The 13,846-nt window shown below is 33.8% G+C and overlaps 1 protein-coding gene and 1 long non-coding RNA gene across 7 annotated transcripts in view; one reads left to right on the forward strand and one right to left on the reverse strand.

The window, feature by feature from the left end:
* The window catches only part of LOC101898467 (mesocentin), a 36,190-nt gene extending 26,212 nt beyond the window's left edge, over window positions 1–9,978 (forward strand). For all 6 annotated transcript variants that reach the window (XM_059122879.1, XM_020034878.2, XM_059122873.1 and 3 more), the window contains exons 13-17: window positions 61–804; window positions 6,360–6,681; window positions 6,758–6,930; window positions 6,992–7,447; window positions 9,007–9,978. In XM_059122879.1, the coding sequence (XP_058978862.1) occupies window positions 61–804; window positions 6,360–6,681; window positions 6,758–6,930; window positions 6,992–7,447; window positions 9,007–9,465 (2,154 nt within the window). In that variant the 3' untranslated portion in view covers window positions 9,466–9,978. The remainder of the gene's footprint in view (window positions 1–60; window positions 805–6,359; window positions 6,682–6,757; window positions 6,931–6,991; window positions 7,448–9,006) is intronic.
* On the reverse strand, window positions 4,488–4,991 carry LOC109611704 (uncharacterized). Its single transcript, XR_002194059.2, has 2 exons — window positions 4,748–4,991; window positions 4,488–4,688 (listed from the first exon to the last, which is right to left on the reverse strand). It is a non-coding gene; the product is annotated as an uncharacterized LOC109611704 (long non-coding RNA).
* Window positions 9,979–13,846: the final 3,868 nt, after the last annotated feature.

The raw sequence follows: 13,846 nt of genomic DNA on the forward strand, positions 1-13,846 counted from the left end.
TTTATGGAAATTTGAAAATCTTGTATAAAAATCATAATCAACATTTTTGTAACATGGAAGGTTTCCGGTGAACCGGATATTGATGGTGATGGCATACCCAATACCCAGGATCCAGATATGGATGGTGATGGTATTCCCAATCACAAGGACTATGATGTAGATGGCGATGGCATACCGGCCCATGAAGATAGCGACATTGATGGCGATGGCAAGCCGAATACCGTTGATGAAGATATCGATGGTGATGGCATTGCCAATGAAAAGGATCATGACATCGATGGCGATGGCTTAACAAATGACGAGGAACCGGTTAGCCTTGATATCGATGGAGATGGTATACTGAACGATGATGATTCAGATATAGATGGCGACATACTGCTCAATGAAATGGACGCCGATATGGATGGCGATGGCATACCCAATACTGTGGATAAAGATATCGATGGCGATGGCATTCCCAATCCCCATGATGAGGATGATCACGAACCTGCCGCCATGCAAGTCAAGGCCATAAAACGGGCCAAACGTGATTTGACGGAGGCAGTCAAACAAAGTGACATGGACGGTGATGGTATACCCGATGATTTGGATGAGGATAAAGACGGCGATGGTGTGCCCAATCAACAGGATGATGATATCGATGGTGATGGTATACCAAATTACCAGGATGATGATATCGACGGTGATGGTGTACCCAATGAACATGATGTGGATCGTGACGGTGATGGTTTGCTAAACGAAGAAGATGATAGTGATGGCGAGCTCGATGATATCGAAACTCGGCCAGAGGATGAACTGCTTTGGGTAAGATTGAAATTGTTTGCAGTCCAAAGAATGCAATGTTTTGGGTTTTCCAATTTATGATCATTTCCCTTTATATCACTGTAATTTATTTGCAATTCGTTTTCTGATCATTTTTTTTTGTTTTCTTTGAAGTTTACAGGTTACTCTATCTCTAAAAGTCATTAATTTATTGGGTATATTTTAAAACAAGTTCGCACATCAATTGTTATCATATTTTTCACATGCGTTTTTATATAAAAAGTACTAGCGTTGTTGCTATCGTTGCCGCCAATATCTTAAATCATGACATTTCCCTATTTACCAATTTAAGCCATTGATTTGATTATTCTTCTACCTGAAATTAGTGTTATCGCCTGGGTATTATTACTGCTAAAAACTCCTCTCAACATCCGATCGTTCCATTGCAGTTGTACGCTGGTGAACATTTATAATTGATACACTTAGAACGCTTTAATTTGCATGCAAAAGCTTTTATTTGATTGCATCGTATTTATTAAGTATTCGCTTTTTCTTTAAGTTGAAATTTTTAGTTGATATTCCTGGTAATCTACTCATTTTTGGAAATTGTATTTATATATTTTGATACCCTACACCCCAAGGTGGTCAGGGTATTATGTCTTTGTGCATTTGTTTGTAACAGGCAAAAGGAAATGAGATAGACCCATAGTTCCTTTTGATGATCTGCATAGAATCACTTTCTGAGTTGATTTATTCATGTCAGTCCGTCCGTCCGTCTGTCCATGTATTCTTGTGAAAAAAATGCAGGTCGCATTTATTATCCGATTGGAATGAAATTTTCCAAACAACATTTGTTTGGCCCAAGGACGAACCCTATTGAAATTGGAGACAATCGGTAGAAATTTAGATATAACTCCCATATATATCTTCGTCCGATTTGCCTTTTATTGTGCACCAAACGTGTAATATCAGACCGAATAGTATGGAATTTTGCACATACAACCATATTAGGCCTGAAAATAAGTATGCCAAATTTGATCGAAATCGGCTCAGATATAGCTATAGCTCCCATATATATATATATATATATATATATATATATATATATATTGTTCATCCGATTCGTCATTTTTGTCCTCCGCAGCCGTAATATGCAATCTGTAACAACAATATTTGGGGAAATATATCAAATACAGCTCAAAAATATATTTGCCAAATTTTGTTGAGATCGGTTCAGATTTGGGTATAGCTCCCATATATAACTTCGTACGATTTACCTTTTATTGTGCATCAAACGTCTAATATTTGCCCAAATGGGATGGAATTTGGCACTTACGACCGAATTGAGTCTAGAGCTAATATGTCAAATTTGGTGAAGATCGGTTCAGATATAGCTATAGCTCCCATATACATTGTTCATCCGATTTGTTGTGTTTGTTACCCACAGCCATAATATGCACTCCGTAACAACCATATTCAGGGAAATATATCAAATACAGCTCAGAAATATCTTTGCCAAATTTTATCGAGATCGGTTCAGATTTGGATATAGCTCCCATATATATCTTTATCTGATTAATTTTGCACCAAATGGGCAATAAATGTCTGAATTTAAAAGATACAAATGCTTCGGCATATTTAGTCCTTTGAATTTTAAATTATAATTATAATCATGGGGTGTATGATTGAATTCTCCCATAAAAACTCTTAATTTTTATGTGGAGCTCAGCTAAATTAGCAAAGTGGTGTAGGGTATCATAAAATCGGCCCCGCCCGAATTTAGGACTTTCTTTACTGGGTTATCTTGAAATTGTGTTATTTAGAATAGAATTATTTAGCTGAACGAGGCTCAATGTTCTTATGTGCAGGTCTTAACTAAAAACATGTACTAGATGCACCCTGTACTTTTAATGTTAGCTTGTAGAAACACAGTTCGAAATTTAAGGCATACTTCTAGGCGCAATGAAACCACAACCCTGGTGGAAATGAAAGGAGGTGATTGTGAGCATATCTTAATTATTCCATCGTGTGCTATGTCGTACGATAATTGTAATAAGCATTCATGTAGAACGTTTTTTAATATCCTACACCACAAGGTTGTCGGGGTATTATGTCCTTGTGCATTTGTTTGTAACAAAGGAAAAGGAATCGAAATAGACCCATAGATCCTTTTGATGACTTGATCACATTCTGAATCGATTTATGCATGTACGTCGGTCTGTCCATATATTTTTGTAAACAAAGTACAGGTCACACTTATTGTCCGATCCAAGGACTAAACCAGTTGGATATATTCGGTCAAAATTTAGATATAGCTCCCATATACAGTATGAGATAAAAAAACTGCAACAAAGTCAAACGCCGTAATTTTTACGTTTTTTATACCCTCCAACATAGTATGGAGGGTATATTAAGTTTGTCATTTCGTTTGTTACAACTCGAAATATATATTTTAGACCCCACAAAATATATTTATTTTTGATCAGCATAAAATTCTATGTCGATTTAGCGATGTCCGCCCGTCTGTGGAAATCACTTTATCTTCCGAACGAATCGAAGTAGGTTGTTAAATTGTACTCAAAGGAATATTATGTCTGCAAGACTTTTGGTATTGAAAATGGGTCATGTAGGTCCATTTGGTATTTTTAAGATTTCAACAGAATTTTTTACGGTTTTTATTGTTTTTGAAAATTGCCAAATTCGTTCCAAATGGTGGAGGGTATTCAAAGTTCGGCCCGGCCGAACATACATCTTCTTTACTTGTTTTTATACCCTACAACACTATGTGTTGGGGGTATTATAAGTTTGATTGGGCCAAAAATTATGTAACACCTCGAAATATTGGTTTCCCACATAGGAAAATATATGGATTTTCCTATCTCGCCGAGTTGAGTTGATCTAGCTATGTATGCCCGTCCGACGGTACGCCCATGTTAATTTGTAATCACTCTACAGGTCGCAATTATGGCCCGATCTTCGCGAAATTAAGAACGGAGGTGGGGATAGGGCCAGAATAGAACCCTATTTTTTTGGAGATGATCGCATAATATCTAGCGGACCAAATGGACCAAAAACTGAAAAATTTCCTGATTTTGCAGCTGCTCTACAGGTCGCAATTATAGACCAATCGAAGCGGAAGTTAGCATGGTTCTAGAGCTTAGGGCTGGGCAAAGGCCTTCCAATTTTGATGGTCGGGTACTATTTAGTGGGTGAAATATGCCATAACATTTGTGTTAAATAAAAGTGAAATTTACCATTAAACCGCGAATATTTTTAATCCCGGCGAAATCATAAAAAGACGAATAGGTCAATCCTGTGTATCGTTATGTAGATACCGATAGTACATACATATATCGGATATATATAGCGAAATATATATAATAAATATATACAAAGGAAGGTGATGTTAGCTAAAATGCTTATATCTCAACAATGGCTGGACCGATTTTAACAAATTTTGTCAATTCAGAATGCACTTTTGGCATAAAAGTGACATCTAAAAAAATTACATAAAAATATGCCAGTAATGACCCAACATACCAAAATGGCTTGAGAATAATATTACAATTAGCTTATGAACATAAGCCTTAAGCTTGAGAAAATCTTGAGAAAACATTGAAAAATGTTTGTATAACAAGTATAGAATAATCGAAACGGAACCCTTATTTATAAGCTTATACTTGAAATTGTAGAATAAGCTTACAAAAATAATATTATAATAAGCGTATTTTTGTAATAGTATAAAATATTATTTTTTTAGTTTTTAATCATTTTTAACATTTTTTTCTTGATGGACATCCCAGTAGTCACTGCCTCATGTGGCCTTGATACCCTGACGCTTTCTTCTCCCTTATTTGAACTTCTGCATCTCTTCCACTAAGACTACACATCTATTGAATTCCTGCAACTTTTTTGATGCTTCCGATCTGAAATGGGATTGGAATAATTTATGTGAAAGATTCCCGGATTTATTATTCATCCATACCTTAAGGGTTCGGTCCAGAAATGGGTCCTAAATTCGCGTGATTTTGTTTTTTGCCAAAGAAAATAATTTCTTTCTGACAATTTTCACAAAAAATCAAAACTAATTTGTCAACAAAGGACAGATTTGAGAAAAGTTTATGGAACATAAGTGTTTCTCAAGCATTGTTGAAAAATTATATTAAAATTATAATTTTATAATATTGTTCTCAAGCTATATTGTATTTTTGGTATGTTGGGGATGTTAATACAGATTTTGTATTATTTTGTCAATTTTTTTTATTTTTTCATATTTTTTATCGCATGCGATTTTTTCAATTTGACTTATAATATTTTGTAATATTTTTTCACCTTACAACACAGGTTGGGGATATTATATAAGTATTGCAAATATCATCCGATCCTCACAAACATTTTCACAAGGGTAGCGTTAGGGTCAGATGGGCTAGGCCTATTGTTTTCAAATATGTCCGCAATACATATGGGGGTTGAAATGGACCAACAACTAAAAATGTTCCTGATTTTGCAGCCGTTATAAAAGTCACAAATAGAAACCACAGGACACGAAATCTCGCAGGATGTTAGAGTTTAGGACAGCGGGTAGAATGGACCACTGATTTTGTGTAAAAAATACCAGCATTATTTACAGGCGATATCCGAAATACACAAAAGGCGAGCTTCTGTCTTTTTTATGCTGATTTCGTTGATATCGAAGACAAGCAAATCATATAGATGAACCTAAAATTGAACATTCAGAGGGCCTCTTGTTTTTGGAGATGATCGCAAAATATTTAGGGGCTCAAATGAACCAAAAACAGGAAAAATTCCTAATCACACAATTGAAGGCAATCGACACACCTGGGGAGAGAGCATGACGGAGTGTGTTAATATTAGGCAAATATCCCTGGTCAAAATGCTAAGAGTAATATCTGGGCAGTGGTCCGTGATATAATTTCAAAAGCGAAATCTTTCAAAATGGTTTCGACATAAGGGGGCTTCTGTATTGTAGTGTTGTAGGGTATCATATGGTCGGCCCCGCACGACTATAGCCTTTGCTTACTTGTTTTTTAATTTTTTTTTTTTTTTTTTGACTGAAAGCAAACAATGTCGATAATAGCATCAAATTTTGTTCGAATTGGTCGCATTTGGGACGAATTATGGCCTTCAAACGGCCAATGAAACAGTCACACGCTGCTCGAATGTTTCTCTGCGGTATTTTGGCCCATTCCCGGCGAAGCGCTTGCTTGAGGTGATCGACAATTTGGTATTTTTAAGTGCCAATGATATTAAGATGAATCAGTAGAAACATTACAACCATGTATTATTCTGAATTGGACTCAAAAATCTATTCCCTGAAAATTTAATAAAATTTCTGTGGAAATCCTATATAAACTAATGAATATATAGATTCCTAACAGATGCCGTACAAATAATTTTTGCACAGTCAACTTTATGAAGTCTAGTGTATCGACCATTAACGATACACTCAACTTCAAAACTTTAAACGCAATTTCCAAAAATGATTTTTGATTTCTGGGACTTAGTACATTGTAGACCTAATGCCAAAATTGTTTTTCCTAAATTTAATCTCCCTTTACATTCCGCCACATTATTAGGAAGGTGAAATTCCTGCACAACGTCGTAGCCGTGACCACATCAATGAACTGCTGCAACTCGACGAACAATCAAATGCCCGCGAAAAGGCTATAGACAATGTGGCTGAGGTGATTTTGCGTGACATCAAGCGTACCTATGAAAATGCCATCAAACCATTGGAGGTGATGTACAAATATCGTGACTTGAGCAATCGTCACTTTGGCGATCCGGAAATCTTCTCGAAACCATTGGTATTGTTTATGGGTCCATGGTCCGGTGGCAAATCATCGATTATCAATTATTTGACTGATAATGAGTACACACCACATTCGCTGAGATCTGGTAAGTTTTGAAAACGATTGGAGTTTGAAAACTATTTTTTTCTTGTTGTTCTCTTTTTATGCGTGTACGTTATAAGGTGCCGAGCCATCTCCTGCTTATTTCAACATTTTGATGTGGGGCAATGAGACAGAAGTTTTGGATGGTACCCAATTGGCTGCCGATTATACCTTCTCGGGCTTGCAGAAATTCGGCCAGGGTTTGGAGGATCGCTTGCGTGGTTTGAAAATGCCAATTAAATTGTTGGAAAAGGTAAAGGCAATTATTTTTAAAAATTAAAACAATTTATTTAATTTTCTATAATTCCCATCAGGTTAACATTGTTGAAATTCCCGGTATTTTGGAGGTACGCAAACAAGTCTCACGCCTCTTCCCCTTCAACGATGCCTGCCAGTGGTTTATTGATCGTGCCGATATCATTTTCTTGGTCTATGACCCAGCCAAATTGGATGTGGGACCCGAAACTGAAGCTATTCTGGATCAATTGAAGGGCCGTGAATATCAGACTCGTATTATTTTGAATAAGGCCGACACTGTGAAACCCGAAGAATTGTTGCGTGTCCAAAGTGCTTTGATTTGGAACATTTCCCCCTTGATGTCTTCCGCTCAACCACCGTTGGTGTACACCACTTCTCTGTGGGGTCGTCCCTATCAGGATGGTGCTCCAGCTCGCCTCTTGTTGGCCCAAGAAAGAGCCTTTTTGCGTGATCTTCGTACTGCTGTCGATAAGAGAATTGAGAATAAGATTGCCAGTGCGCGTCGTTTTGCTGTAAGTATTGAGATTTTTAACTTAAATAGGAGTTACGTAAGAAATTGAAGATCTGCAACTTGACGGCTAATTAAAAAATTATTCGACTTTTATGATGGAAGTTTTTTAATAACAATAATTTTTAAAATTTATGTATGGAGCACCTTAAAATATGCTATAAAACTGTTAAAGATGAATGTGGTAACAGTTACTTTGCATATGACTCTGACATGATGTGTAAACTAGTCTTAAATGCTCATATATTGACTTGTACAGGATGAGATAAACAAATTGCAACAAAGTCAAACGCCATAGTTTTTACATTTTCTTTTTAAATGTTATTGAATGAAAGCAAAAAAATTTCGGAAGTAGCATCAATATGTTTTGATTTGTTCGAATTGGTCACCTTTAGCACGAATTATGGCCTTCAAACAGAAAATGAAACCGTCACTAGCTGCCCGAATGTTGCTCTGCGGTATTTTGCCCTATTCCCGGCTAAGCGCTTGCTTGAGGTGATCGACACTTTGGTAATGCCAACCTTGCTTTCCAATATACTCCAGACACAATAGTCCAACGAATTGGTATCCGGAAATTTTGGTGGCCATTGTGCGCTGGAAATGAAGCGAGGAACCTCATTGTAACCATTCTTGGGTGGCGCATGCTGAGTGCGATGGTGCTGAGTCCTGTTGGAATGTCCAAGGTCTGCGGCCAAAATGTTTGCGTACCCAAGGCTTTAATACACCCTCCAAAATATTTTCGCGTTAATATTCGGCATTTATTCTGATGCCACGGTCGATTAATACGGGCGGAGAGCGATCATCAGCTGTTATGGCGGTCCACACCATCAACATGGCCGGCGCTTGAGTTCTGGTGGCCAACCGAAGGTGCACATTTTCAGCTGACCTCTTTGGCAAATAAACACGATCATTTTGTTTGTTTACAAGCTGCGGGACAACGAATGTTTTCTCATCGAAGAAACCACTTTCGGCCAAGCGAACCAACTCCTTAATTTTTTTGGATCTATTTTCTTTCGGTTAAGGTGCAAGTTCTTGCACTTTTTGGAATTTTAATGGCTTTACCCCGAGCCCATTTTTCAATATTTGACGAATGGAATATTGCGATATGGTCAGCTCACGAGCTTTTTCGGCCACTGCAACGCGAGTTTCGATCAAGTCGCTACTTTACTTTTCGAACCATTTCTGCTGATGTTGCTGTTTTCTTCTTCACGGTAATGAGCGATGGTACGAGACACAAATATTTATTCACATTTATGCTGGAGTGCTCTAACGATAGCCACTTGTGGTTTTCCAGCAAAATATTGAGAAATCACACTATCACGCTTGAATTCCATCACGAGTAACTTTTTTTCTGGAAAATTCTCACCAAAATGCTTTTGTATGCTTGTAAACAATATAATGAGCTGTCACTGGAATAATTTTAACTGCTGTCGGACGAGTGGCGTAGAAATGACAGCAGTCTAAATTTGATTGCAGTTTTTTCATCTCACCCTGTATATCTGTCGGCAAACCGTCAAAATTTTTCACACCAATTTTAATAATTGACTTTTTATTATTTTCCAGGTCCGCGTCCGCAATCACGCCAAAATGGTTGACTGCTATTTGAACACCTACTACAATCACAAGTCATTGTTCGGCAACAAGAAGCGCATTGCCGACACGATTATTGAAAATCCCCAGAATTATCACATCTATGAGGGTCTCTCCACTTTGACCAATATCTCTCGCTACGATTTGCCCGATCCCGAGGTGTATCGCGATTTCTTCCGTCTGAATCCTCTGTATGAATTCAAGAAGTTGTCGGAGACCTGCTCGTACTTCCGTGGTTGTCCCATTACAAAATTGGATGTGGCCATTGCTTACGATTTGCCAGATTTGGTGGGTAAATATAAACGCATGGCTGAGACGGCATTGGCAACGGTGGAACAAAAAGAAGCTGCTACTGCTGCAGGTGGCGGTGCTGGTGGAGCCGCTGTAGCTGATAAGTCAGAGGCTGATAAAAATAAAAAGACTAAAAGTTGAGTTGTGACAAGAATTGAAGAAAACTTAAAAAACAAAAATGAAAAATAAAACAACCAACCAACTAAAACAACAGCAACAACCGCAACTAAACTAAATTCATGATATAAACTTGATAATTTAGACAACAATTCTCCCATCAACCTGACGCCCTTGTCCCCCAGCCCCTCCTCCTACTCTTCAAAGAAGATGAAGTTGCAAATGTAAACAAATACAAATTTTTGACAGCTTATGTGTTCTCTTGCATTCACATCGGGAGAGAGAGAGAGTTTGAGATATTTAAATTACTCTCCATGAGAAAAAAGAAACTGAGAGCAAATTTTGTTATAGGTTCCCAAGAGAGTGAGAGAGAGAATTTTGACACAGTTGGGATACACTTCAGTTTTTTTGTAAAGAACATTATCACAAGAGCGACAAACAAAAGAGATATCCGGACATCATCAAGGAGAGACCGATCATAGCATAGCAACTTTGAGATAAAATCCACTTAATTAAAATTTATTAAAAAAAAAACAATATAATATACATACAATTTACACAGAAAATAACCCAACGAAATTATTAACACTAACCCCCAAACCTATGAAAAAATTGGAAAAATTAACAAAAACATTTATAAAAAAAAAAATTGAAATGAGAGAGCGATTGAAAAAAAAATCCTTTTTAGTGTAGGAATTAACAAATAGGCACGATTTTAATTTATAGACAAAGAGAGTGAGAAAGAGAAGACAAATTTGAGAGAAATTAATCCTTTTTTCTCCCCTCATAGGCATCTCCCATAACGATTTCAAAACTATTTTTTTCTTTTTCTTCAGCAAACTAATCATAGTTAGCGATTTGATTTTAACTTCTTAGACGATTTAGACAAAAAAAAAACAAATACTTTTACTGCAGTAAACACAACGCACACCAAGAAAACTTCACAGACACACACGCACACACAATTGTAGCTACAATTTTATTTAAAGCATTTAATTTATTTGTCCGTGCACGTCCATAATAAAGAAAATCTGGGCCCAGTATAGACCAGACCCACACGCCCCAACCTCCAAACTATGTCCGAGTTCAATGTTTTCCCAAAATTACTTTTCGCCATACTTCGTTTCGTTTCGTGTTTTTCTTTCTTTGTTCAGATTCTCCATAATTTTTTAGAGCTTAAGATTGTAAATTTTTTTACTCACAGTTTCCCAAAAAAAAACACATTTTTTTTCTGCTTGGTAAAACAGTGAAGACGTTATGCCAACCCATTTTTTTCTTGTTTACGTATGTATGTATGTATATATGTATGTTTGTATGTATGTACATACCTATATATTAATTAGTCCATTCTTATGAACTTAGAACAAAAGGAGTAAAATTTCATTTTGTCCAAATAAATAATTAATTTAACTTTAGTACTTGTGAGCAACAACAAATTTTTTTAGATAGCCATTTTTTTCTTTCTTTCGAATTTAGAAGATGTTCAGTCCACACAAAACATCAACAACAACACTTTTTTCGTGTACTTAAACAAATTTGTAATATTTAATTTTCAATAAATAAATATGATGCGACTTTAATAAATATATATGAAATAAATACATAAAAACAGAAAAAGCCACAATGTGAATGTGTTTAATTTCAAGCAATTAAATGTAAGTTATGATGTCAAAAAAATAATAATAAATTAATAAATTTGTTTATCTTACCTTAAATTTATGCACAGATTATCTGCAATTTATAAAAATAATCTATTAATAATTAGAATTTTATCGGTTTTGGTTGTCATAGAAGCCAATGTTATTGGTTTTGTTATTGGAAATAAACCAAGTTGCTTTTCATTTGCTTTGGATTTTTTAAACAATTTTTAAAGGATATTCAAAGGACTAAAAATGTGGATTTTTTTAAACAATTTTTAAAGGACCATAAACGTGGATTTTTTAAAGATTTTTAAAAGAATATTTAAAAAACTTTAAACGTGGATTTTTTAAAGAATTTTTAAAGAACATTTAAAAAACTTTTAACTTGGATTTTTTAAAGAAGTTTTAAAGGATATTTAAAAAACATTAAACGTGGATTTTTTAAAGAATTTTTAAAAAAACTTTAAACGTGGATTTTTTAAAGAATTTTTAAAAAAACTTTAAACGTGGATTTTTTAAAGAATTTTTAAAAAAACTTTAAACGTGAATTTTTTAAAGAATTTTTAAAAAAAACTTTAAACGTGGATTTTTTAAAGAATTTTTAAAAAAACTTTAAACTTGGATTTTTTAAAGAAGTTTTAAAGGATATTTAAAAAACATTAAACGTGGATTTTTTAAAGAATTTTTAAAAAAACTTTAAACGTGGATTTTTTAAAGAATTTTTAAAAAAATCTTTAAACGTGGATTTTTTAAAGAATTTTTAAAAAAACTTTAAACGTGGATTTTTTAAAGAATTTTTAAAAAAAAACTTTAAACGTGGATTTTTTAAAGAATTTTTAAAAAAACTTTAAACGTGGATTTTTTAAAGAATTTTTAAAAAAACTTTAAACGTGGATTTTTTAAAGAATTTTTAAAAAAACTTTAAACGTGGATTTTTTAAAGAATTTTTAAAAAAACTTTAAACGTGGATTTTTTAAAGAATTTTTAAAAAAAACTTTAAACGTGGATTTTTTAAAGAATTTTTAAAAAAACTTTAAACGTGGATTTTTTAACGATTTTTTAAAGGATATTTAAAAAACTTTAAACGTGGATTTTTTAAAGATTTTTTAAAGGATATTTAAAAAACTTTAAACGTGGATTTTTTAAAGATTTTTTAAAGGATATTTAAAAAACTTTAAACGTGGATTTTTTAAAGAATTGTAAAGGATATTTAAAATACTTTAAACGTGGATTTTTTAAAGAATTTTTAAAGGATATATAAAATACTTTAAACGTGGATTTTTTAAAGATTTTTTAAAGGATATTTAAAAAACTTTAAACGTGGATTTTTTAAAGAATTGTAAAGGATATTTAAAATACTTTAAACGTGGATTTTTTAAAGAATTTTTAAAGGATATATAAAATACTTTAAACGTGGATTTTTTAAAGAATTTTTAAGGATATTTAAAATACTTTAAACGTGGATTTTTTAAAGAATTTTTAAAGGATATTTAAAATACTTTAAACGTGGATTTTTAAAGAGTTTTTAAAGAATATTTAAAGGACCATAAACGTGGATTTTTTAAAGAATTTTTAAAGGATATTTAAAATACTTTAAACGTGGATTTTTTAAAGAATTTTTAAAGGATATTTAAATGACCGTAAACGTAGATTTGTTAAAGAATTTTTAAAGGATTTTTAAAGGACCATAAACGTGGATTTTTTGAAGATTTGTTAAAGGATATTTAAAGGACCATAAACGTAGATTTTTTAAAGAATTTTTAATGGATTTTTAAAGGACCATAAACGTGGATTTTTTAAAGAATTTTTAAAGGATATTTAAAGGACCGTAAACGTAGATTTTTTAAAGAATTTTTAAAGGATTTTTAAAGGACCATAAACGTGGATTTTTTGAAGATTTGTTAAAGGATATTTAAAGGACCATAAACGTGGATTTTTTGAAGATTTGTTAAAGGATATTTAAAGGACCATAAGCGTGGATTTTTTGAAGATTTGTTAAAGGATATTTAAAGGACCATAAACGTGGATTTTTTGAAGATTTGTTAAAGGATATTTAAAGGACCATAAACGTGGATTTTTTGAAGATTTGTTAAAGGATATTTAAAGGACCATAAACGTGGATTTTTTGAAGATTTGTTAAAGGATATTTAAAGGACCATAAACGTGGATTTTTTGAAGATTTGTTAAAGGATATTTAAAGGACCATAAACGTGGACTTTTAAGGATTTTTTTAAAGAATTTTTAAAGGACCATAAACCATAAATCTGCAATGCAGCTTTATAAGTAAGTTCACAGTAAAACAATTTACTTACGCTATCTCCTGCAACTCCAGTGGGTTGCTGAAATCTCAAAGAGCTTTTCTCGTCACCTTTTCTGAGCGTTCTTCGTCCAAAAACACAAAAACTACCACTGCTGATGCCGTCTTACTTTATTTATAGCGACTTATTCCTTTTTTTGTCATAGATTCTGTCATAGAATATTTTCAGTGACAGGCTGTAGCACCCATTACGAACTTAGAATACGAAATTTTAAACAATTCCTTTTGATAATGCCACTAAAATCTTCAAAATACCGAATATAGGGAGGTACCGTTATATGGTGACTATACGAAGACCTGAACCTGAATATGCAATTTTCTCTCATAAGCTGTTGTATCCATTAGCAAGTAATATAATGTTATCAAATTCATCAAAATACCGAATATCTGGAGGTACAATTATATGAGGACTATACCAAAACCTTGACCTATATTGGCAGTTCTATGC

This window comes from Musca domestica, unplaced genomic scaffold (assembly GCF_030504385.1).
Source record: "Musca domestica strain aabys unplaced genomic scaffold, Musca_domestica.polishedcontigs.V.1.1 1, whole genome shotgun sequence".
NCBI lineage: Eukaryota > Metazoa > Arthropoda > Insecta > Diptera > Muscidae > Musca > Musca domestica.